At 38.0% G+C, this 21,610-nt stretch overlaps 1 protein-coding gene across 5 annotated transcripts in view; it reads left to right on the top strand.

Annotated features, from left to right (window-relative positions):
- The first annotated feature begins 560 nt into the window (after positions 1 to 560).
- The window catches only part of CFAP69 (cilia and flagella associated protein 69), a 67,059-nt gene continuing 46,009 nt past the window's right edge, over positions 561 to 21,610 (top strand). For all 5 annotated transcript variants that reach the window (XR_013415931.1, XM_077998079.1, XM_028846089.2 and 2 more), the window contains exons 1-5: positions 561 to 892; positions 11,051 to 11,110; positions 13,731 to 13,796; positions 17,935 to 18,044; positions 20,944 to 21,020. Coding sequence is in view for 4 of the 5 variants with exons in the window: in XM_077998079.1 (XP_077854205.1) it covers positions 773 to 892; positions 11,051 to 11,110; positions 13,731 to 13,796; positions 17,935 to 18,044; positions 20,944 to 21,020 (433 nt within the window). In the remaining variant the exon portion in view is untranslated. The remainder of the gene's footprint in view (positions 893 to 11,050; positions 11,111 to 13,730; positions 13,797 to 17,934; positions 18,045 to 20,943; positions 21,021 to 21,610) is intronic.

Here is a 21,610-nt window from a genome sequence, read left to right as displayed (position 1 = left end):
GGGGTGCTATGCCAAGCACCACTTAACAAACACTGTCATCTCATTCAATCCTCACAACAGTCCTTTTACAGATGAGAAAAGTGGGACTTCCAGGGATAACTCGCTCTACATTCAATAATCTGACTCAAAAGCCTTTTTAACATTTTGTACAATACCTTTTATGTTTGTTTAACTATCTAGTTGGGCCACTAAAGTACAGACAAAAGCTGGGGAATGTAAGCAAAACTGGTCATTTCCCTGGGGTGAGAGAAACGCTTTCAACACTATCCGTCCATCGTATCACGCCTAAGGTATGCCATAGACATCCCTCACCCCTCCACCCACTCATGCCTGTTTGAAGCAAGACTATCAAGACCGAAACACACTGGGCGCCTAAGGCACCACTCCCCGCTGCCTACCAAGGTGCCTCCTGCAGGCTCCTTACCGCAACCCTGCAAACCCGCCCTGCCAGGAGCGGAGTGCAATTAGGCTTTCAGGTGGTTTGGCTCTCCGGCTGTCCGTAGCCTCTGGCCCCGCCCCCTAGCAACGCGCTGGCTTGTGTTAACAACCGGCCGGATATCAGACGCCTGCGACAGCTGAGGGGCGGCCGCGGCGCTAAGCGGACTGTATGGCGGTGGCCTAGGCCCCTGGCGGAATTTTGGGACCTTTCGCGACTCTAGCGACTCTCAGGCTGCCTTCCCTTCTCAGTGGCGGGGCCTCTTTGGGCCCAGCGGCTGCAGGCGCGCTGTAGGACAGGAAGATCCCACAACTCTCCACCCCGCCGCCACAGGCCATGTGGACGAAGGAAGCCGCGGCGACTGCCGAGGCCCGGGAATCCGGCATCAGGAACAAGTCTAGCAGTTCCAGTCAAATCCCGGTGGTTGGGGTGGTGACGGAGGACAATGAGGCGCAGGTATGAGCAGGTGTCTGGGCTTTCAGAGGTGGAGGGGGTGGGGATGAGGTCTCGAGACGGGGTCCAGACCTGGGGGTGGCAAGGGCGGAATTGGGGACAGGAGTGAAAATGGGGGAAGCCGCGAGATGGAGATTCCAAGCGCAGAGCTAATCCCGATCCCCCACCCCCTGCGAACTGCACCGGTTGTAAGGGGCTGGTTGTTGTCAACCGTCCTGTCCGGGGACCAGCGCTGTGTGGTCCTCCTGGAGGGTCCCAGCAAACTAAGCGGGGCTTTGCCGCACTTCTTCGAAAAGTGGTCACAGAACTTCTGGGAGGAAAGGAATCATTCTTAGCAAAATCTGATTTGATGGCCTGATCAGTTTGCACTGAACTTTTTAATATGTAGATTCCTGTTATCCAGTGATGTTCTTGATATAGGTGTAAATTTTCCCATGCTTAAATTTGCTGCGACTAAAGCCTGCCCAGAGGGGAGGAAAACGCTGTTAAAATTAGAAATTAAGCATTTTTAAAATTTGAAATTGGGAGCTGGTTGTTATAGGTTGGGTCGGAGAGAACTGGGAGAGAATAGAGTTGATTTGTTTTATTGTGCTTGTACTGTATTTGGTTTTGGGTTTGCTTTTGTTATGAATACAAAATTCACTCTTGCAAGTTGATCTGTTGAGAAATTCCACTTGAGGGCCTTGGATCTCCATTCGAGGCGGAGGTGTTTAGAAACCCCAAGTTGTTTGTATCCTACTAGGATTCCATTGCTCCCCCAGAGAGCCTTGATCGTGCCTTAAAAGCCGCGAATTCCTGGAGGAACCCTGTACTGCCTCACACTAATGGTGTGGGGCCACTGTGGGAATTCCTGTTGAGGCTCCTCAAATCTCAGGCTGCGTCAGGAACCCTGTCTCTTGCGTTCACATCCTGGAGCCTTGTAGAGTTCCTTGGGAGTGGTCAGTTGACTGGGGACCTCTTCTACCATGGGAACAGAGTTGAGCTCTCCGAGGTCTGACATTTACGCAGTAAGCTGCGGAGCAACAGCACTTTGCATGAGGAGAAATAGGTGTTAGGGGAATTTGCCTAATCCATTTTGTTGACCTATTCCCATCTGGGCGGAGAGAATTTTGAGGAACAATAGCTCTCCACTCCCTGGACTGCAAGAAAGATCAACAGTACAGCCATACTCCCAGGCACCGGGCAAAACTGGAAAGTATGTGAATTTGATAACTGATGGCTCTCAGTCTTCCTTTACTTGCTCCAAGAAAAATTGGGCAATGCTCTACAAGGCAAGCAAGAGTAGCTCTTTTTTTTTTTTTTTAAGGAGAAATACTTTTTAAAAGCCATTGCCAAAATAGTCCAAAACATACCAAATAAAACAAGTATACTTGTGTATATGTGTATGCATTTTCTCCCCTTTTTAATTTTCTTTCTTTTCTTTCATTACTATGGCTCTTTCCAGGGCCTAGGATTCTCTTCCAAGAAGAAATCAATCAATTTGCATTAATTCATGTTTCCGACTTGTTAATAACTAATTCTAGGAGTAGTAACATTTTCGAAGTACTGAGGAGAATTAGAAGAGGAACTTTTTAAAGCTGGGAGAAATCTTAGTGATCCTCAGCCTTCTTGTTTTTTGCCTGTGGTTGTTTTTACAAACGAGAACCCTAAGTTCACGAGAAGTTAACTGAGTTACTCAGTTTCTTTACTCATGGAATGGGAGTCTAGAGACCCTAGAATGAAAAAATGATAACCTTTTAGACCTCTGCCTTAGGCCAGTTTAGGAAAGATCCTCAGAACTGTTTCCAGTTTTTTTCAACCACTGCACATTTGCAAACTTCTCTTCTGCCTGTGTGTGCTTCCGAGACAGTATATCCTAGTGGCTAAAGATGAGAGTATCACATCTACTTCAGTTCATTGTCAGATCATCACTTACCAGCTATGTGACCAAAGGCAAGTATCTTAACCTTTCTATCAAATGGAGATAATGATAGTACTCATGTCCATTGTAAAGATTAAATGAAATAATATATATAGGCCGGGCATGGTGGCTCACGCCTGTAATCTCAGCACTTTGGGAGGCCGGGGAGGGCAGATCACGAGGTCAGGAGATCAAGACCATCCTGGCCAACATGGTGAAACCCTGTCTCTACTAAAAATACAAAAATTAGATGGGCAGGGTAACACACGCCTGTAGTCCCAGCTACTGGGGAGGCTGAGGCAGGAGAATCACTTGAACATGGGAGGCAGAGGTTGAAGTGAGCCAAGATTGCGCCACTGCACTCCAGCCTGGCAAGAGAGTGAGACTCCGTCTCAAAAAAAAAAAAACAAAACAAACAAAAAAAAGAGATAATATATATAGCAAACTTATATAATAATATAGAGAACTTATACAGTGACCTATATATTGAAAACAAGCAGTTATCAACATCATCCTTTATCCAGGGAACTAGAGCTCCTAAAATTATTTGGGCCTTAAAGCTAAGGGATTCTCTAGAATTCTGATTGTACCCACTGGCTTCCAGGATGTGAGAGTGAGACTGGATGCCCCTGACATCTTATTTGCTTTAATGCAGATTTTGGTCTGCTCACTTTATCCCTTGAGAGATGTTTCTCAGTTGCAGCTGGATTTCCTAATATAGAAATGCTACTTTGGCTACCTAGGCTTTTGATAGCTGTTTTGTATCATTTTCTTTATTACAGACCTAAATTGAACCTTTCAGTTACCCTAACCTTAGTTTATGTAATTAAGGAAATAGGCTTGAATATTACTGCCTAAGGCAGCAGGTAAAATGTACGGGTTATTTTGCTGATTTTTCCGTGTGTATGATTTACTTCTGCATTAAGTGGTATTTTTTTCCTGCATCTTTCACAAAAATAACTTTCATAAAAGGCAATAGCTCTTATAAATTCTATCTAAGCTACTACAAATGGTATTCCTAGAGTATTAGATTTTTCTAACTTTAGTAACTTTGAAATGTTTTTTGATGGAATTATGGAAAATGTAAATATAGGTTATGAGTAAAGTTATTAGTAAATAGGGAAACAATAGTTTAGGAATCTGGGATTTTGAATTGTTATTTTTGTTCCATGTTGTGAATTTCTCATAGACATATTCTATGTAAGTATTCTATCTTCAGATTTTCTCCCTATAAAAATTTTGATAATCCCTACTGTAGTGATTCCAGCGTCTTCTTTTTTAAAGTGATTTATCATATCTTTCCAGTTTTGAAACAATAAAATAGTACCAGAATTTTGGTGGCCATTTTCTAATTGTGAGGAACTTAGGACACATTGCTTGCCCTTTCTGTGTCTGTTTCCTCATCTGTAAAAGATATTTTTAGAAATGCCTACCTCATTGAATTATTGTGAGAATTAAAGTATTTGTAAGGCATTTAGCACAGTGCCCAGCACATGCATTCCAAGTGCCCCACAAATGGCAACTTTCTGTTATTATTAATGACTCTTGTCATAACAGCTTTATTAAATTATTAAATAAATTCAGATGATATTTACAGGGTGATATGGTTTGGCTTTGTGTCCCCACCCAAATCTCATCTCAAATTGTAATCCCCAGGTGTTGAGGGAGGGACCTGGTGGGAGGTGACTGGATCATAGGTGTGATTTCCCCCATGCTGTTCTTGTGATAGTGAGTTCTCAGGAGATCTGATGGTTTTATAAGGGGCTCTTCCTCTTTACTCTCTCTCTCTCTGTCTTTCCTGCCACCTGTAAAGGTGCTTCCCCTTTGCCTTCCACCATGATTGTTTTTCCTGAGGCCTCCCTAGCCAGGTGGAACTGTGAGTCAATTAAACCTCTTTCCTTTATAAATTACCCAGCCTCGGGTGTGTCTTTATAGCAGTGTGAAAACAGACTAATACATTGGGTATCAAAACCTACCAAATAGGAAGATAGTTCTCGGATTGTTTTTCTAGTATTAATCCCAGTGTTTATGTGTGTCTGGCTTCCTACAGGAAGGTAGAGGTAATGTGGTTTAACAAGTGCTTCATCCCTTGGAGAGTGATGGGATTGGCAGTGAAATTCACCTTAATCATATGTTGAAATCACAAGATATCTAATTGGTTACCCTTTATTTTCTATTTAATGTTGTTCCCCTCATTCTAAAGAATCCCAACCCCCTTTAGAGCAGTGCTTCTCAAACTTTAATGTGCATATGGAGCACATGGGGATCTTATTAAAATGTGGATTCTGATTCTGTCGGTCTTAGATGAACCCCAGTACTCCGCTTTTCTAACAGGTTTCCAGGTGATGCTCATGCAGCTAGTTGGAGGACCTCATTTCCCACTCTGAGTAACAATTTATATAGTGATTAGTTGACTGGCATAGGTATCATGCCTGAACTTCCTTGCTCAAATTTGCTTTCCCTCTGAGAACCTGTGAGAACTTCCACAATCTTTTAGTCGATGTCATATCCTGTCACTGTCTGTAATACTTCCATGAACTGTGTGCTTAAAATTGTCTAGCCTTGTTTAAGGGTTTTTGCAAGAAATAACCTGTGTAGTTGGTTGCATGTGTCTATAGTGCCAGCTACTTGAGAGGCTGAAGGAGGAAGATCGCTTGAGCCTAGGAATTCGAAGCCAGCCTGGGCAAACATAGGGAGACTCCCATCTCTTGAGAGAGAGAGAGAGAAATTGAGAGAGACTCCTTGGTTGTCCATTGAGGAGTCAGGCAGAGAACTAAGGAACAAAGAACCAGAGTTTCTACATCAGACAGACCTGCTGGCCGATTTATTATTAATAGCTATGTGGCTTTAACAAGTTAGGTCCCAGGGCCTCAGTTTCATTAAGAGGGATAATAGTACTACCTTTACTTGGTAGATTAATTGAGATGAAAAATGCCAGACATATAAAAGGACCACTATAAGTGTTAGTCTCTTTCCCTGTAACTGAGTATCAAATGAGCAGGTTTCTCCCCTCTGAAATGTCCCTGGGTAAAGTGGGAAATAAGTTCATCCTATAATTTGAATGAAGTCAAGTCTAATTTTCTTCAAAGCAATTTATTAAACTTTTGATCTTAAAAGGTTTTGTGAATGCTTTTACAATTTCTCCATAAACATCTTAAGATGACAGTATTTTGATATTTACATATGTATGTTCTGTTTTGTTTCTACTCTCTGCTTGTATGATCTCATTTACCCCAAATCTTCAATTATCATGTTAAGCCTATGATTCAGAAACCTCTGCCCCAAATTTTTCTCATCTCCAACCGCCAACACAAACCTCTTCCTCCAGCTTTCCCTGTCTCAGGAAATAGTGAAATCATTTATATACTTCCTCAAGCCAGGGATTATCTTCAGCTTTTCCCTTCTTTCTCCCACTGCATCCAGTCACTTATTAGGTCTTGCTGAATCTACCTCTTTAGATGTTTTTAATTCCATTTGATGTTGTTTATACCAGTTGCTGCTACCTATTCAAGGCCCAAAGTTATAGTCTACCTCCAACCCAGTCTTCTCCAGTTCAGTCTCACACAGCATACAAGATGATCTTTTCATAATTAAATTCTTCTGGTTAAATATTGTGGAAATAAATGAAGACTACCACGATAAACAGAGACTGTTTATTCAGCAGTTGCTATAGGGAGGGAGTCAGCCACTCTCACTTTTTGGCAAAGACTCCAATGCAGCCTGGAAAGCTTTAAAGTGGAACAACAACAAGAAAAAAGATGTGGGGGAGACTTCAGGTCTACTCTAATTGTAGGTTGCTGACATGGGAAACCTGGAGGTGGGCTAGCTAGAAGCAGGGTATCCTCTGTGATTGAATTGGAAGGCATATTTGGCTTTCTCTGGTTGGTCTTAAGTTGGAAACAGAGGAACAAAAACCAGGAAAGCTGGCAGTCATTGACCAAATCCTGACTTTTCTGAGCCAATTGCTGCAGAGGTTGTCGGCCAGAGTTATTTTGTCACATATAGTCTGGCCAGTTTTGTTTATATGTTCAGTCCCAAACCGTTCAATGGCTTTTTAAGATCCTTGTGTTACATACAAATCCTTCTGTAAAATCCCATGCCAGACCAATAGCTGCATGAGATGAGGACATTGTTATTCCCCACATCTCGCACAATTCCTGAAACAACAACAACAACAACAAAAAATTACTAATAAATAGTTATAGAAGGAGGAAAAGTCTAGGGAAGCTAGAGGGAGAGAGAGAAATCTTTAAAAATCTGCCAAGCAGGTAAAACCTAGAGTAACATCAAATGGGTAATGCAAGATAAATCTAAGAGGAATCTATGCTTTAATCTTTACTACTCCCTGTTCTTTTAAAAATTATACCTGGTCATTTGGAGAAAAAAATATGAAAATACACACAAATATTAGAAAGAAAATCCTGCATTGGGCTGGCCCAAGTGCAGTGCTGTTTACAGCTAATTGATTACAACCAGTTACAGATTTCTTCCTTCTCCATTCCCACTACTTCCCTTGATTAGTCTTAAAAATATATATATATATATATATATATTCCTGCATTGACATTTCATTCCAATATCCCAGTCTAACCCTCTAAGCAAATATTTCAGAAAACCAGAAAAGAAAAACCCACTATGTGTGTGTGTGTGTGTGTGTGTGTGTGTATGTATAATTTGAGAGTGTAGGAGGAAAAGAAAAAAGACAGCTGAGGTGTAGTGGTGGATATCACTGCCAAATCCCCAAATCTTAAAAGGCAGAAGTCTATTTACCAAAATTTTTGGTAACAGTAAATTTAACTATTTAACAGTAATATTTAACAATTTTTAATGGTAACATAAGACCAGGTATAGATTAGTATTTAGTAAATCCTTTTTAAAATTATTTTTAAAAGTAAAAATGGCTGGGCATGTTGGCTCATGCCTGTAATTTCAAAACTTTGGGAGGCTGAGGCTGGCACATGGCTTGAGCCCAGGCATTCCAGAACAGCCTGGGCAACATGGCGACACTCTATCTCTACAAAAAAAAAAAACAAAAATTAGCAAAGTGTGGGCTGATGTGCCTCTGCAGTCCCAGCTCCTCCACCCAGGAGGCTGAGGTGGAAGGATTACCTGAGCCCAGGGAGGTTGGGATATGCAGTGAGCCATGATTGCACCACTGCACTCCAGCCTGGGCAACAGAGTAAGACTCCATGTCAAAAATAAATAAAAATCCATATAATTTTGAGTAAATGAGCTCATTCAGATACTCCACAGACTTAAAGTTAGTATGTTTCATTACAAATTGTTTTTGATGCCATGACATCTCAGTTAGGATTAATTTTTTTTAACTGCTTTTGAGAGAAATGTTTTAAGATCAGAATATATGAATTTGTAATTTTTAAGGGCAAGGAAATACTAAAACTAAGACAATGTAATAATGATTATGTAGAAGTATGGAAAAGTATGTACTGCAGATTTAAAACTCAGAAGCTGCCATGGTATTAATTAAGTGAAATTATGTGAAATACTTATGCATGTAAGGAAAAACAAAATATATAAAAATAAAAATAGATGTCATTTACTACATGATAGGAATAAGTAGGATTTTTTCCCTTTTGTATATCTTTTATATCATCATTACATCATCTTTTCCACCATTTATTTTAAAGTAGAAGTAAGCGTGAAAGCAGGACAGAGGATACAAAGAAAACTGGGAGAGCTTAACTCCTGTAATGGGGGTAAGAACTGTGACATAACACTGAATTAAGAATAAAATGTCAGGTAGCAAGGCATTAACCCCCAAGATAAATATAGTCAAAACCACACTTAGAATTTGTAGATCTCTGTATCATCATACTTTACCTTTGATCGGATCATTTCTTTTTTGTTGTTGTTGGGGTTTTTTGTTTTGTTTTGTTTTGCTATTTGTATTTGTTTGTTTGTTTTTTGAGATGGGCTCACTCTGTCACCCAGGCTGGAGTGCAGTGACGCAATCTTGGCTCACTTCAACTTCCACCTCCCAGGTTTAAGCAATTCTTCTGCCTCAGCCTCCCGAGTATCTGGATTACAGGTGCCCGCCATCACACCCGGCTAATTTTTTTTGTATTTTTAGTAGAGACAGGGTTTCACCATGTTTGTTAGGCTGGTCTCGAACTCCTGACCTCAGGTGATCCACCCGCCTCTGCCTCCCAAGGTGCTGGGATTGCAGGCGGGAGCCACCGCGGCCAGCCTTGTTTTGCTATTGAGTTGTTTGTGTTCCTTGTATATTCTTATTATTAATCCCTTGTCAGATGGATAGATTGCAAATATTTTCTCCCATATTTTAGGTTGTCTCTTCACTCTATTAACTGTTTTCTTTCCTGTGGGTACACTTTTTAGCTTGGTGTAATCCTGTTTGTCTATTTTTGCTTTTAGGCCTGCACTTTTGAGGTCCTACCCAGAAAAACCTGTGCCTAGACCAGTGTCCTAAAGTGTTTCCCCAATGTTTTATTCTAGTGACTTCATAGTTTAGGGTCTTATATTTAAGTCTTTAATCCATTTTGGTTTGATTTTTTTGTTTGGTGAGACATAGGAGTCTACTTTCATGCTTCTGCATATGTCTATCCAGTTTTCTCAACACCATTTATTGAAGAAACTGTTCTTTCCCCACTGTATGTTCTTGGTACCTTTGTCGAAAATGATTTGGCTATCAATACAGGGACTTATTTCTGGGTTCTCTGTTCTGTTCCATTATCCTATGTATCTGGTTTTATGCCAGTACCATGCTGTGTTGGTTACTATAATTTTGCAGTATATTTTGAAGTCAGGTAGTGTGGTGCCTCCAGCTCTTTTCTTTTTGCTCAGGATTGCTTTGGGTGCTCGGGGTCTACTACTTAAATTTTGGATGATAGTACCCATTTCCTTCCCCGTTTACCAATGAATAACTTTATTATAATATAGCCTCTTCTTGGTTGCATTTTCCAAGTATTTATTAAGCAACTAACAATATTATATGTCAGGCCCAGTGTTGGATTCTGGGAGTGCCTGAAAGCAAAAATTTTTGCGTTTTTTTTTTTAAATTTATTTATTATTATTATACTTTAAGTTGTAGGGTACATGTGCATAACGTGCAGGTTTGTTACATATGTATACTTGTGCCATGTTGGTGTGCTGCACCCATCAACTCATCATTTACATCAGGTATAACTCCCAATGCAATCCCTCCCCCCGCCCCCCTCCCCATGATAGGCCCCGGTGTGTGATGTTCCCCTTTCTGAGTCCAAGTGATCTCATTGTTCAGTTCCTACCTATGAGTGAGAACATGCGGTGTTTGGTTTTCTGTTCTTGTGATAGTTTGCTAAGAATTTTTGCTCTTAAGAGAACTTTGGGGCAGAGAGTGTTGGGGAACGAACATGTAGACCCTTTCAGAACAATGCAATGGTAATTTTAATGGATATAAACTTAGGGTGCTATGAGAGCACAGCATTTTTCTAGCATTTTTTCATCCTTTGGGAAGGTAATATCTGAGCTTCGTCTTGAAGGACCTGTGGGAATTAACCAAGGAGAGGAATAGGAATGTAACAACATGAGTGAAAACAGAGGAGATGTGAGAGGCATTAATGGGGAGTCATTGAATAGTTTAGATGGGTCATGTTCAGATTTGAGTTTTATTGTTCTGATGGTAGAATAGAAGATGGTGTTGAAGGGTGCAAGAGTGGAGTCAGAGAGAACAGCAGGAACCACCTGAAATTAAGTAAGAGCTAAGAACTGAATAAATCAGTAAGATGGAATAGGCTCAAGAAATATTTAAGATGTAAAATCTGTAGAACTTGGAAGTTCCTGTTTTTTTTTAAAATGTGGATGACTGGAAGAATGCTGGTACTAATTGAGATAAGGGGATACCTAGTTGAGAAAAGCAATCTCCTACCTGTAGTTTAGAAGCTGCTCTTACCATGTATCTGCATAGGCAAACTTAGTGTAATGTGTATACAAGTACAAGATAATTTTATTTCTCAACGTGTGGAAGTACTATTATTCTAAATATTTTCTTGGACCCTTCAGGGCTGATGAAATTTTAAAACGTCAAGATTATATGAAATACTAGAATTCAGGAGGGGTCTTTTCCCTCAAAAATCTATTTATTCCTGTAAGTTTTCATCTACTTTTCATTCTCCCCTTACTATCTTAGTGTCATAAAATGTTTTTTAAGTTACCAAGGGAAAGTATCATATAAATTAGTGTGTTAGATATGACTTATTGATATAGAAGATGATATAGAATAGTAAGAGTTGTGTGTTTTTTAGGGTGTTTTCAAGCCTATGGACCTTAATCGTGTCATCAAACTCCTTGAAGAGACTGATAAAGTGAGTAAGCTTTGAGAGAAAATTACTCCGCTGCATTACTTACAAACTGTTTCCCTGAAAGGTAACATATATCCCTTCAAATGTAAGTCTCATTTATGTCCTTTTGTTGAAAACATTTTAAATAGTACATACCTTATATTCAAGGACTGTTTAAATTTAGTATGAATATATTTAATGAAGTGGGGAGACTGGAGGAAGACAGTAGATTTGCTTTTATGAGATGGACACACCCATGGTGGCTGTACCAGAAGGAATCCTAAGAGTAGAGAAAGGATCATCTAGCGTCTGTTAAGTGCTTGTTACCTAGTAGGATTGGAGGAGGGGAATGGTAGAAAACAAGGTACTGTGGTGTACTAATTATGAAATCAGGATAGATACACACAAGCATGTACACATAGATAATTTATTTTGAGAACAATCGTATATAGGATATAATGGAAATTAAGTTATTTTAGACACAAGACTCAAAATTGGGAAAGTAGGCGTTGAGAGAAAAGATAACAAATGTATATGCACACATGCTCGTATGCCACCTGATGTTATCAAGAATCGACTGAATGCCTAAAAGCCAGCACACACTAGGAACTTATGTGGTGATTTCCAAAAAGGAATACATATTGTGAGTAAACAGAAAATGATTTGACCCCAAATGTCCATCAATGATAGACTGGATAAAGAAAATGTGGCACATATACACCATGGAATACTATGGAGCCATAAAAAAGGATGAGTTCCTGTCCTTTCCAGGGACATGGATGAAGCTGGAAACCATCATTCTCAGCAAACTAACACAGGAACAGGAAACCAAACACCCGCATGTTCTCACTCATAAGTGGGAGGTGAACAATGAGAACACATGGACACAGGGAGGGGAACATCACACACCAGGGCCTGTCAGGGGATGGGGGCCTAGGGGAGGGATAGCGTTAGGAAAAATACCTAATGTAGATGATGGGTTGATGGGTGCAGCAAACCACATGGCACGTGTATACCTATGTAACAAACCTTCACATTCTTCATGTGTATCCCAGAACTTAAATTACAATAAAAAAAATTTTTTAAAGAAGAAAATGGGTTGACCATAGTATAGCCTATCAAAAGAAAACAATGTCCCATGAATAGGAGTCACAAACATTTGGTCACTGTTTTCACATTTTTTATTCTCTGTTTTTTTACATAGAAAGGAGAAAAAAATGACTATTGGAATAATTTATCTTTTGCTGGCTATCATTGTTGTGAAAAGTATTTTTATTGTAACTATATCTACATTTCCTTAAAAAACAACAACTACATAGAGTGCCTATTAGCTGTTTAATAAGGCTACAGAGAAAAAGTATAGACAATATCACAGCTTTTCAGGAACATTTAAGATTAAAAGGACAGACAGAATTCAGTCATGGAAACCACTGTGTAGAAGTTTTGCTTGCTTATTTTCATTTTTAATTGACTTAAGATGTTTGGCTTGCACAGAACACTGAGCATATTTTAGAGGTTAAAAATACAATTTCTACAGACAGCTTTCCAAACTTGACTTCTAATACCACCACTTTTTAGCTGTGTATTTTGGACACATTACTTTAAAATGTTTCAGCTTGTGTTTCCTATTCTGGAAAACAGAGATCATAGTAGTATCTTCCTAATAGGGTCATTTTGGAAATTAATGAAGTGATAAGTATATATGGTGCCCATGTGGTACATGCCATAGAAAAAATATTCAATGTACTTCAGCTGTTGTTAATATTATCTCTGGAAACAATTACTGCTTTTATATTAACCTAATTTTGATTCCCAATTTCCTAATCAAATTTAAATGATAGTTTATTTTTGATACATAATGTCTGTAAATGTTTATGATGTTATGATAATAAAATGTGATATTTTGTTACATGCATAAAATGTATAATGATCAAGTCAGAGTATTTAGGATATCTACCACCTCTAGCATTTATCATTTCTATGTTGGGAGCATTTCAAATCCCCTCTTCTAGCTAGTTTGAAATATACAATACATTATTGTTAACTTTAGTCACCCTACTTTGCTAACAAATATTTGCTACCACAGTCTTCCTACCTTTTGTAACTATCATTCTAGTCTGTATCTCCATGAGAACAACTTTTTAGCTTCCGCACATGAGTGAAAATATGTGATATTTGTCTTTCTAAACCTGGCTTATTTCACTTAATATCTTGTAGTTCCATCCATGCTGCTACAAATGACAGGATTTCATTCTTTTTTATGGCTTAATAGTATTCCATTGTATACATGGACCATATTTTCTTTATGCATTCATCCATTGATGGACACTTAAGTTGATTCCATATCTTTGCTATTGTGAGTAGTGCTGCAATAAACATGGGACTGTAGGTATCTCATTGATATACTGATTTCCTTTCCTTTGGATAAATACCCAGTAGCGAGATTGCTAGATCATACAATAGTTCTGATAGTTTATTTTTACCTTCACTGTTTCAGAAAACATTTTTTAACACTTACATTATAATATAGCAACTTAAGAATTACTTGATAATTTTAAAGTGTCTACTTTTTATGTTGAAGAATTTTTTTAAATCTCAACAGATTTAATAGCACAGAAGAACTAAAATAGGTCATTTGTTTTAGGATGGCTTAGAAGAAAAACAACTTAAATTTGTCAAGAAACTGGTACAGTGTTTTCAGAATGGACTTGTATCCTTTATGTTTGTATGTATGTTCATTTCATTTATTCTGAAACAAGAGAATTTCTATTAGAAAATGTATTAGTTGGCCGGGTGCGGTGGCTCAAGCCTGTAATCCCAGCACTTTGGGAGGCCGAGACGGGCGGATCACGAGGTCAGGAGATCGAGACTATCCTGGCTAACACGGTGAAACCCCATCTCTACTAAAAATACAAAAAACTAGCCGGGCGAGGTGGCGGGCACCTGTAGTCCCAGCTACTTGGGACTACTCTCCTGCTGAGGCAGGAGAATGGCGTAAACCCGGGAGGCGGAGCTTGCAGTGAGCTGAGATCCTGCCACTGTACTCCAGCCTGGGCGGCAGAGCGAGACTCCGTCTCAAAACAAAAAAAAAAAAAAAGAAAATTTATTAGTTTTCTATTGCTGTTGTAACAAATTACCACAAATTTGATGGCTTAAAACAACATAAAGTTTTTATCTTACAATTTTGGAGGTTAGAAGTCCAAAATCAGCCTCACTGGACTAAAGTCAAGATGTTGGCAGGGCTGATTTCTCCTTAAGACTCTAGAGAAGAATCATTTCCTTGCCTGCCCCAGCTTCTGGAGGCTGCCTACATTCCTTGCCTCATGCCCTCTTCCCCCCACTGGCATCACTGTCACCTCTGTTCCTGTCATCACATCATCTTCTCTCTGACCCTCCCTTCCTCCCTCTTTCCTTTATGAGGATCCCTGTGATTACGGTGGGCCCACCTGGATAATCTAGTATAATTTTCTTATCTCAAAATTCTTAATCATATGTGCCTTTGCTATGTAACATAGTTACAGGTTCCGGGAATTAGGACATGGACATCTTGGGGAAGGCCATTAATCTGTCTACCACAGAAAAACTGGAGAGGCCATTATTCTGTCTACCACAGAGAATATCTAAGGTTTTATGTTCTTTACAAAACTGTATTTTGTATCAGAGAATGTAAATAAAATTGAAGAAACAATGTAACACAAGTAACTGTGGATAATATCAGTTTTTGTAGATTCAGAAAGACAATAGATATAGTTAGAGGGCCAAGTCAAAGTCATTGTTTCTATTAATTTACATGGGCAGTTGTACCTTTGATAAACTTCTTAACTTCTTCATCCTTGTAAAGTAATAGAAGCTCATGAGGTTGTTAGGAAGATTAGATGAGATCATGTACATGCAAGTGCTTGATAATCTGTAAAATATTATATAAATATACTATCCCTACTAAGTATACCACCCTGATCAGAATACATGAAAACCAGTGTGTCTTAAAACTATCTGTACATAAAAGCCGAGTGTGATGGCTTACACTTATAATCCCAGCAGTTTGGGAGGCCAAGACAGGAGGATTGCTTGAGGCTAGGAGTTCAAGACCAGACTGGTCAACATACCAAGACCCTGCCTCTACAAAAAAACAAATAACCAGGTGTGGTGGTGTGTGCTAGCTACTGGGGAGGCTGAGGCAGGAGGATTGCTGAAACCCAGGAATTCAAGGTTACAGTGATTTAAGACTGTGACACTATACTCCAGTGTGGGCAACTGAGTGAGACCCTGTCTCAAAAACAAACAAACAAACAAATACTACCTGTGGATAAGAATCAGTTTGTTGTTAGGTTGTGTTTTGTTTTCGGGGGTTTGTTTGTTTCTTTGTTTTTGAGACAGAGTCTCCATCCAGCCTTAGCTGCCCAGACTGGAGTACAGTGGTGCAGTCATAGCTCGCTGCAACTTCAAACTCCTGGGCTTCAGCGACCCTCCTACCTCAGCCTCCCAAGTAACTGGGACTACAGGAATGCACCCACCACGCCTGGTTAATTTTTATTTTTTTGTGAAGTCTCATTATGTTGTACAGGTTGGTCTCGAATTCCTGAGCTCAAACAATCCTCTTGCCTCGGCCTCCCAAAGTGCTGGGATTACTGGTGTGAGCCACTGCAGCTGGCCATTTTTTTTTTTAACATTTACATATATATGCTGTTGTAAAATACAATAGAAGTATCCCACAAGTATTAGATTGTTATAAAAGTTTTTATATGCCCACTCTCGCTTTCTGTATTCATTTTGTCACAGACTGGTAAATACACTTTCAGAACTGATAGTGGTCCATAGACCACACTTTGAATAGTATTCATCTAAATCAAGCTTGACCAACCCTCAGCCTATGGGCTGCATGCTGCCCAGGATGGCTTTAAATGCGGCCCAACACAAATTTGTAAACTTCATTAAAACATGATGAGATTTTTTTTGACAATTTTTTTTTAGCTCATCAGCTATCATTAGTATTTGAGTATTTAATGTGTGACCCAAGAGAATTCTTCTTCTTCCAGTGTGGGCCAGGGAAGCCAAAAGACTGGACACCCCCGAAAATGATCTTGAACAGTTGTCTGACTTGGTCTAAAGAAGTTATTAAGCCCATGCATTGTGGCTCATGCCTGTAATCTCAGCACCTTAGGAGTCTGGGGCAGGAGGATCATTTGAGGCCAGGAGTTTAAAACCAGCCTGGGCAACATAGCAAGACCCCACCTCTACAGAAAAAAATAGCCATGTATGGCGATGCACACTTGTAGTTGTATCTTCTCCAGAGGCTGAGGCTGAGGTGGAAGGGTCATTTGAGCCCAGAAATTTGAGGCTGCAGTGAGCTATGTTTGCTCCACTGCACTCCAACCTCGGTATGGGTGACTGAGAGAGACCCCATCTCTAAAAAAAAGAAAAAAAAGTTATCAAGCTCTAATATTAGCTCGTTCTAGTTCAAAACCTCTTAAGACTTCCATTCAGAAAAATGTTTCTTATAATTTTATCTAAATCTTTTATTATATTTTATTCTTGGTTTTATTTGGACCTGTTCAATCTTAGGGCTTGTGTATATCAAGCCCTATTTACTGGTAGCTGAAAATGTCTACTAGCAGGTGATTTCTTTTCCTATTTTAACCTGATACCTCAACACCTCCATTTTTTTTTTTTTTTCTTCATGTAAACCGTTGGTGGCAATTGGCTCTATTTCTGATTCCCTTTCATAGGCTGGCTATATAAATTGTAAAACTTAGCAAAGTTGGAGAAGTATCTTGGTCACTTCTGTAGGAAGTTAACAGAGCTTTCTATTTCCAGTGTACCCTGCTCTCCCATCTTTTCCTAAAAGGTCCTAGAAAAAGGCTAGAAGTAATAAGATTCAACCAAGAAGTGTAAGTCACATCTACCATAATTTCTTAGCTATAAAACAAAATCAATGAAATGTGTTTATGTGCCAATGGGATTTTTTTTTTTTTTTTGAGACGGAGTCTCACTGTGTCACTCAGGCTTCAGTGCAATGGTGTGATCTCAGCTCACTGCAACCTCAGCCTCCTGGGTTCAAGCGATTCTCCTGCCTCAGCCTCCTAAATAGCTGGGATTACAGGTATGCACCACCACGCCCAGCGAATTTTTGTATTTTTAGTAGAGACGGGGTTTCACCATGTTGGTCAGACTGGTCTCTAACTCCTGACCTCGTGATCCGCCTGCCTCGGCCTCCCAAAGTGCTGGGATTACAGGCATGAGCCACCACGCCCAGCCAGCAGGATTTTTTAATAGATAAAATAAAAGATGCTTTTGTTTAAAGATCTAGAAAGCCTATATTTTGCTTTCATATTAGTTTCAGATAAAATCCTAACCAATTTAAGCCTTAAACACAGGAAAATGCATCTCAGTTTAATATTAATAAAATAGTAGAGTAAAGTAAGGTTTGGATTGCTTATTCTGAGACAGCATATGTTTGTGTGGGTGGGGGTTGGGGGTGAAGATGAAGGGTATAATTGACCCTAATCAATATGTTAATGTTTCCAATGTGCTATTACTCATTGCCAGTGGAAAGTTATTGATCAACTGAATCTGTGTTGTAGCAGTTGGTAATCCAATTCTAAAGTTGTGAGAGGAAAAAAATTTTGAGTAGGTGTTTTTCTGAGGCAAAAATGAAATTTTTTTTTTTAAAAAAATGGTTCTAAATTTCCTTTTTTAGACTTCAAAATAAGAAAAATTAAAACAGTATCTACCACATTTGGCAAAGTAGTTGGAATTCTATATACTTTCTTCACAGAAATACTATAAAGAATATGTTAATAAAGAATCTTAACTTTATTAATTTTATTTCTTAACTAAAAATATTAAAGCCATTAAGGGATTTAGCACAGATATTTAAAATTCTGAATCTGTGTGCAGGAAAGATAAAAAACCAGCCTCGTTTTGTAGAATCTGCATATGATATCATAAAACTGTGTGGGTAAGTTATCTTTCTTTAACTTTATTTTGCATTAACATGGAGTGTGTTGTTATGTTTCTTGTATCACAAACATACTATGCATTATAGTGTAGCAGATTGCTACAGAACTCAAGAAAACTTCAGTTCATCACTTGATTCCAGCAGTTGGTATTTCAGGTAATCGGTTTGCTGTGGTCTGAGACTGCTAACCACAAGAGATTAAATTCTAAGTATATTGAAATGCTGTCTTGTAATTAGTTACTCTGAAGTAAATGATGAATATTAGATGTAACCAAGGAATTATAGTATTTTCAGAGAATCTTTGAGTGAACTTATGGATATGCTTGTAGTTTCAGTCTAGTTTTTTTCTCTGTCTTTAGAAAATTTGGGTCTCAAAGATATATTAGGTTATATGTCATGTTTTATCTGATTTTTGAAATTTGAGTGAAGAATAAAATATCATCAGTTACATTTGATATATATTTTAAAAATGTAAGTTAGAGGTAAGAATTGTAAAATTAACGTGCCTTATTCTTTCTACTGTTGGTTCTTTAACAAGCTCTAGGAACTGAATATATGGTGCTCCCTTGGTGCCACATGGTGGCTAATCTAGGTATATATTAAAATATCCATTTTTAGTTGCTTAATGTAATGTAGTAGGGAGGAATAAACCTTTCTGACAATTTTAGCTTCTGAACCTTTCTACCAATTTAACTTTTTAGATAACAATTATTTAATATACAAATAATATATAAATAATTGAAAGGTTTAGTGGAATTATGCATACATGGTAGGTTCTAACTCTCACTTTTAGATTTAGCAGCAATATTTAAAATGTTTGTAACCACTTAAATTTATTTTTTTGATATCTGAATAAAATAACCAAAATAATATATTGAATGCCTATACCATGCCTTGCTTTTTAATAGATAGGGACAATGGAAAATAAATGGTTGCTCTGGTGTTTTCAAGGAACAGGTTGGAAATTATTATTATATTGACATATGATTATATAATGTAAAACTTTTAAATCTCAAGGCTTTGCAAGTCCTAGAATACCAAGTTTATAAGCATTACTTTCAATGTCTATGCTCCTACAGAGCTCTGCACAAAGTTCATTCTCTATGAAAACTTGTGACTGAATGTTTAATTGTATAGCTGCAGTCTTCATTTTCCCTCATATTTCATAATTATTCACATTGTTAATTTTTTCTACTTTTCTAATTTCAGCTTATGTCTAGATAACTTCTCTACGCCTCACCCTCACTTGTTTCTCTTTTCAAGACATTTTTGGAAGATAAAAACAATAAAAATAAAATAATATTTCCATTTTGGCCTCCAAGTAGTATGGTTTTCTCACTGCATCAGAAGTATAATGCTAATTTTTTCATAAACTTTTTGGTTGAAAACTCTTCTGATGCTTTATCTTATAGGTTGTCTCCTTTGCTAGAAAAGGAAAAAGTTTGGGAACAAAAAGTACTAGTTTTAGAGTCCTTTACTTTAGAGATCCAACAAGCAGCTGGATAACAAATATAATACGTTATTTGTTTCAAATGACAAATTTAGACAAACACTAGAAATGAACTTCTGTGGCATTTATAAAATTATACTTTTTGTAGCTTGCTCTTCAGCTATCTTTAAACTCAAATTGGCCTGTATATTGCTATTAATACATCCTCATGTGATAGTTCTCAATGCCATTTTCAACCACTTCTTTAATTTTTCTTGAAAAATATGAATGAAAAGTCCTCTCTATATAGGATATATTGTACTTTAAATAGTACAGGAAGTTCAAATTTTGAACTCATGAAATGTCAAGATAGTTTATATATTTAAAAAATAACTTTTATATTATCTTTGAAATTTAGACTGACCCAGGTTTATGTGCCAGATCTTTTAAGATTTATAAAGAAGTTACTTTCAAATAACTTTGGTTATAGTAGTTGTGAAATGCAATTCTAATATAATTAATATTTCTTAACTTGAATGCCTTAATGTCTGCAAAAGCATTCTGTTACTTTGTGGATAGTTACTAACCCAGCTAATAAGGAAAAATGCACTAATCTCTAAGAATGAATAAACTATTGATTTTGCCTAGAGTTTTGAAAATTTCAGGAAAAGCTCTTAACCAGTTTTTAAGTCATTGGTGAGCTTAGATCTATGGTTTGTATCAGATTATCCAATGTCGTACTAACTTTGATAGAATTAAAGCTATAGTTTATTATTATTTTGGCCTCAAAGATAAAGAGTGTTCCTAAGTTTTTTATTCATGAAGTGATGCAAAATGACTTTCTTAACCTATGCCTTTTACATCCATTTCTTAATTTTTATAATTACCATAATATTTTCTTTTTGGTCAGTTCATTAGAAACATTTCTTTTCTTTTCTTTTTTGATGGAGGCTCGCTCGCTCTGTCACTTCTTTTGTTTTATTTTTTGATGGAGGCTCGCTCGCTCGGGCTGGAATACAGTGGTGCAATCTCAGCTTACTGCAACCTCCGCCTCCCAGGTTCTAGCGATTCTCCTGCTTCAGCCTCTCGAGTAGCTGGGACTACTGGCGCATGCCACCACGCCCAGTGAATTTTTGTATTTTTAGAAGAGACAGAATTCACCATGTTGGCCAGGATGATCTCAATCTCTTGACCTCGTGATCCACCCACCTCGGCCTCCCAAAGTGCTGGGATTACAGGTGTGAGCCACTGCACCTGGCCCCAGAAACATTTTTAATAGTTACAATAGTATTAAACTATAATACTATGTATTACAACTGGTAGTTAATACTTGTCAATTCCCCAGGGCTAAAGAATAGAATATTATTATTAATTTATTCTTTAGAAACGAACTCTCCCCCATTTACAAATGATGCTTCAATCAAAGACTTTATTAAAAATTACTCTTACGATTCTTCACTCTTATTGAAGCTTGCCATTTTTGAAAAAGAAAGTATCGGATGAAATAACTTATGCTGAAGATACTGCTAATTCAATTGCGCTTCTGGGTAAGTTAAGATTTCCTTAAGGTATATGGATGTAACATATGATAGGTCCTACTAACAAGGAAGTATCTATTTTCCCCAAGTTTCACTAAGAGGACTCCTTCTCCATGTCTAGGATCTTCTGTTGTTTCCTGGTAGTGAATTAATCACAGTGTGCTTGCTGATAATTCTGGTATGGTATTCTGCTCAGGTTGTTTCATGATACCAATAAAAGTCCGTCTTCTAAGTACAAGGACAGGCTGGTTATGTAGTTTGATGAATTGTTATTTAGTTTGATGAAGTGTTTGTTCACTATTTTTATAAATCAGAAAGTATACATCCCCCTTTTTAAGTAATCATGAAAACATTTCAACTTTGAACTCTAATATTTAATTGCTACAATCATAGAATTATTCATTAAATGATCTAAAATTTTAAATCAAATCATAAAATGATAGCATATTAAGAACTTCAGCATAATGCACATAAAGATGCAGATGCCTGTATTTTATACACAAAAATATGAAAAGTATCATAAAAGGGTAGGTATTTACATACGGGTTATCACTTGATTTTCTAAAGAAAGAAAACAATTTCCAGGGAAATTAGATCAG

Source organism: Macaca mulatta, chromosome 3 (genome assembly GCF_049350105.2).
Source record: "Macaca mulatta isolate MMU2019108-1 chromosome 3, T2T-MMU8v2.0, whole genome shotgun sequence".
NCBI lineage: Eukaryota > Metazoa > Chordata > Mammalia > Primates > Cercopithecidae > Macaca > Macaca mulatta.
The sequence above is the reverse complement of the archived record's forward strand: the minus strand, read 5'-3'. Positions and strand labels throughout refer to the sequence as shown.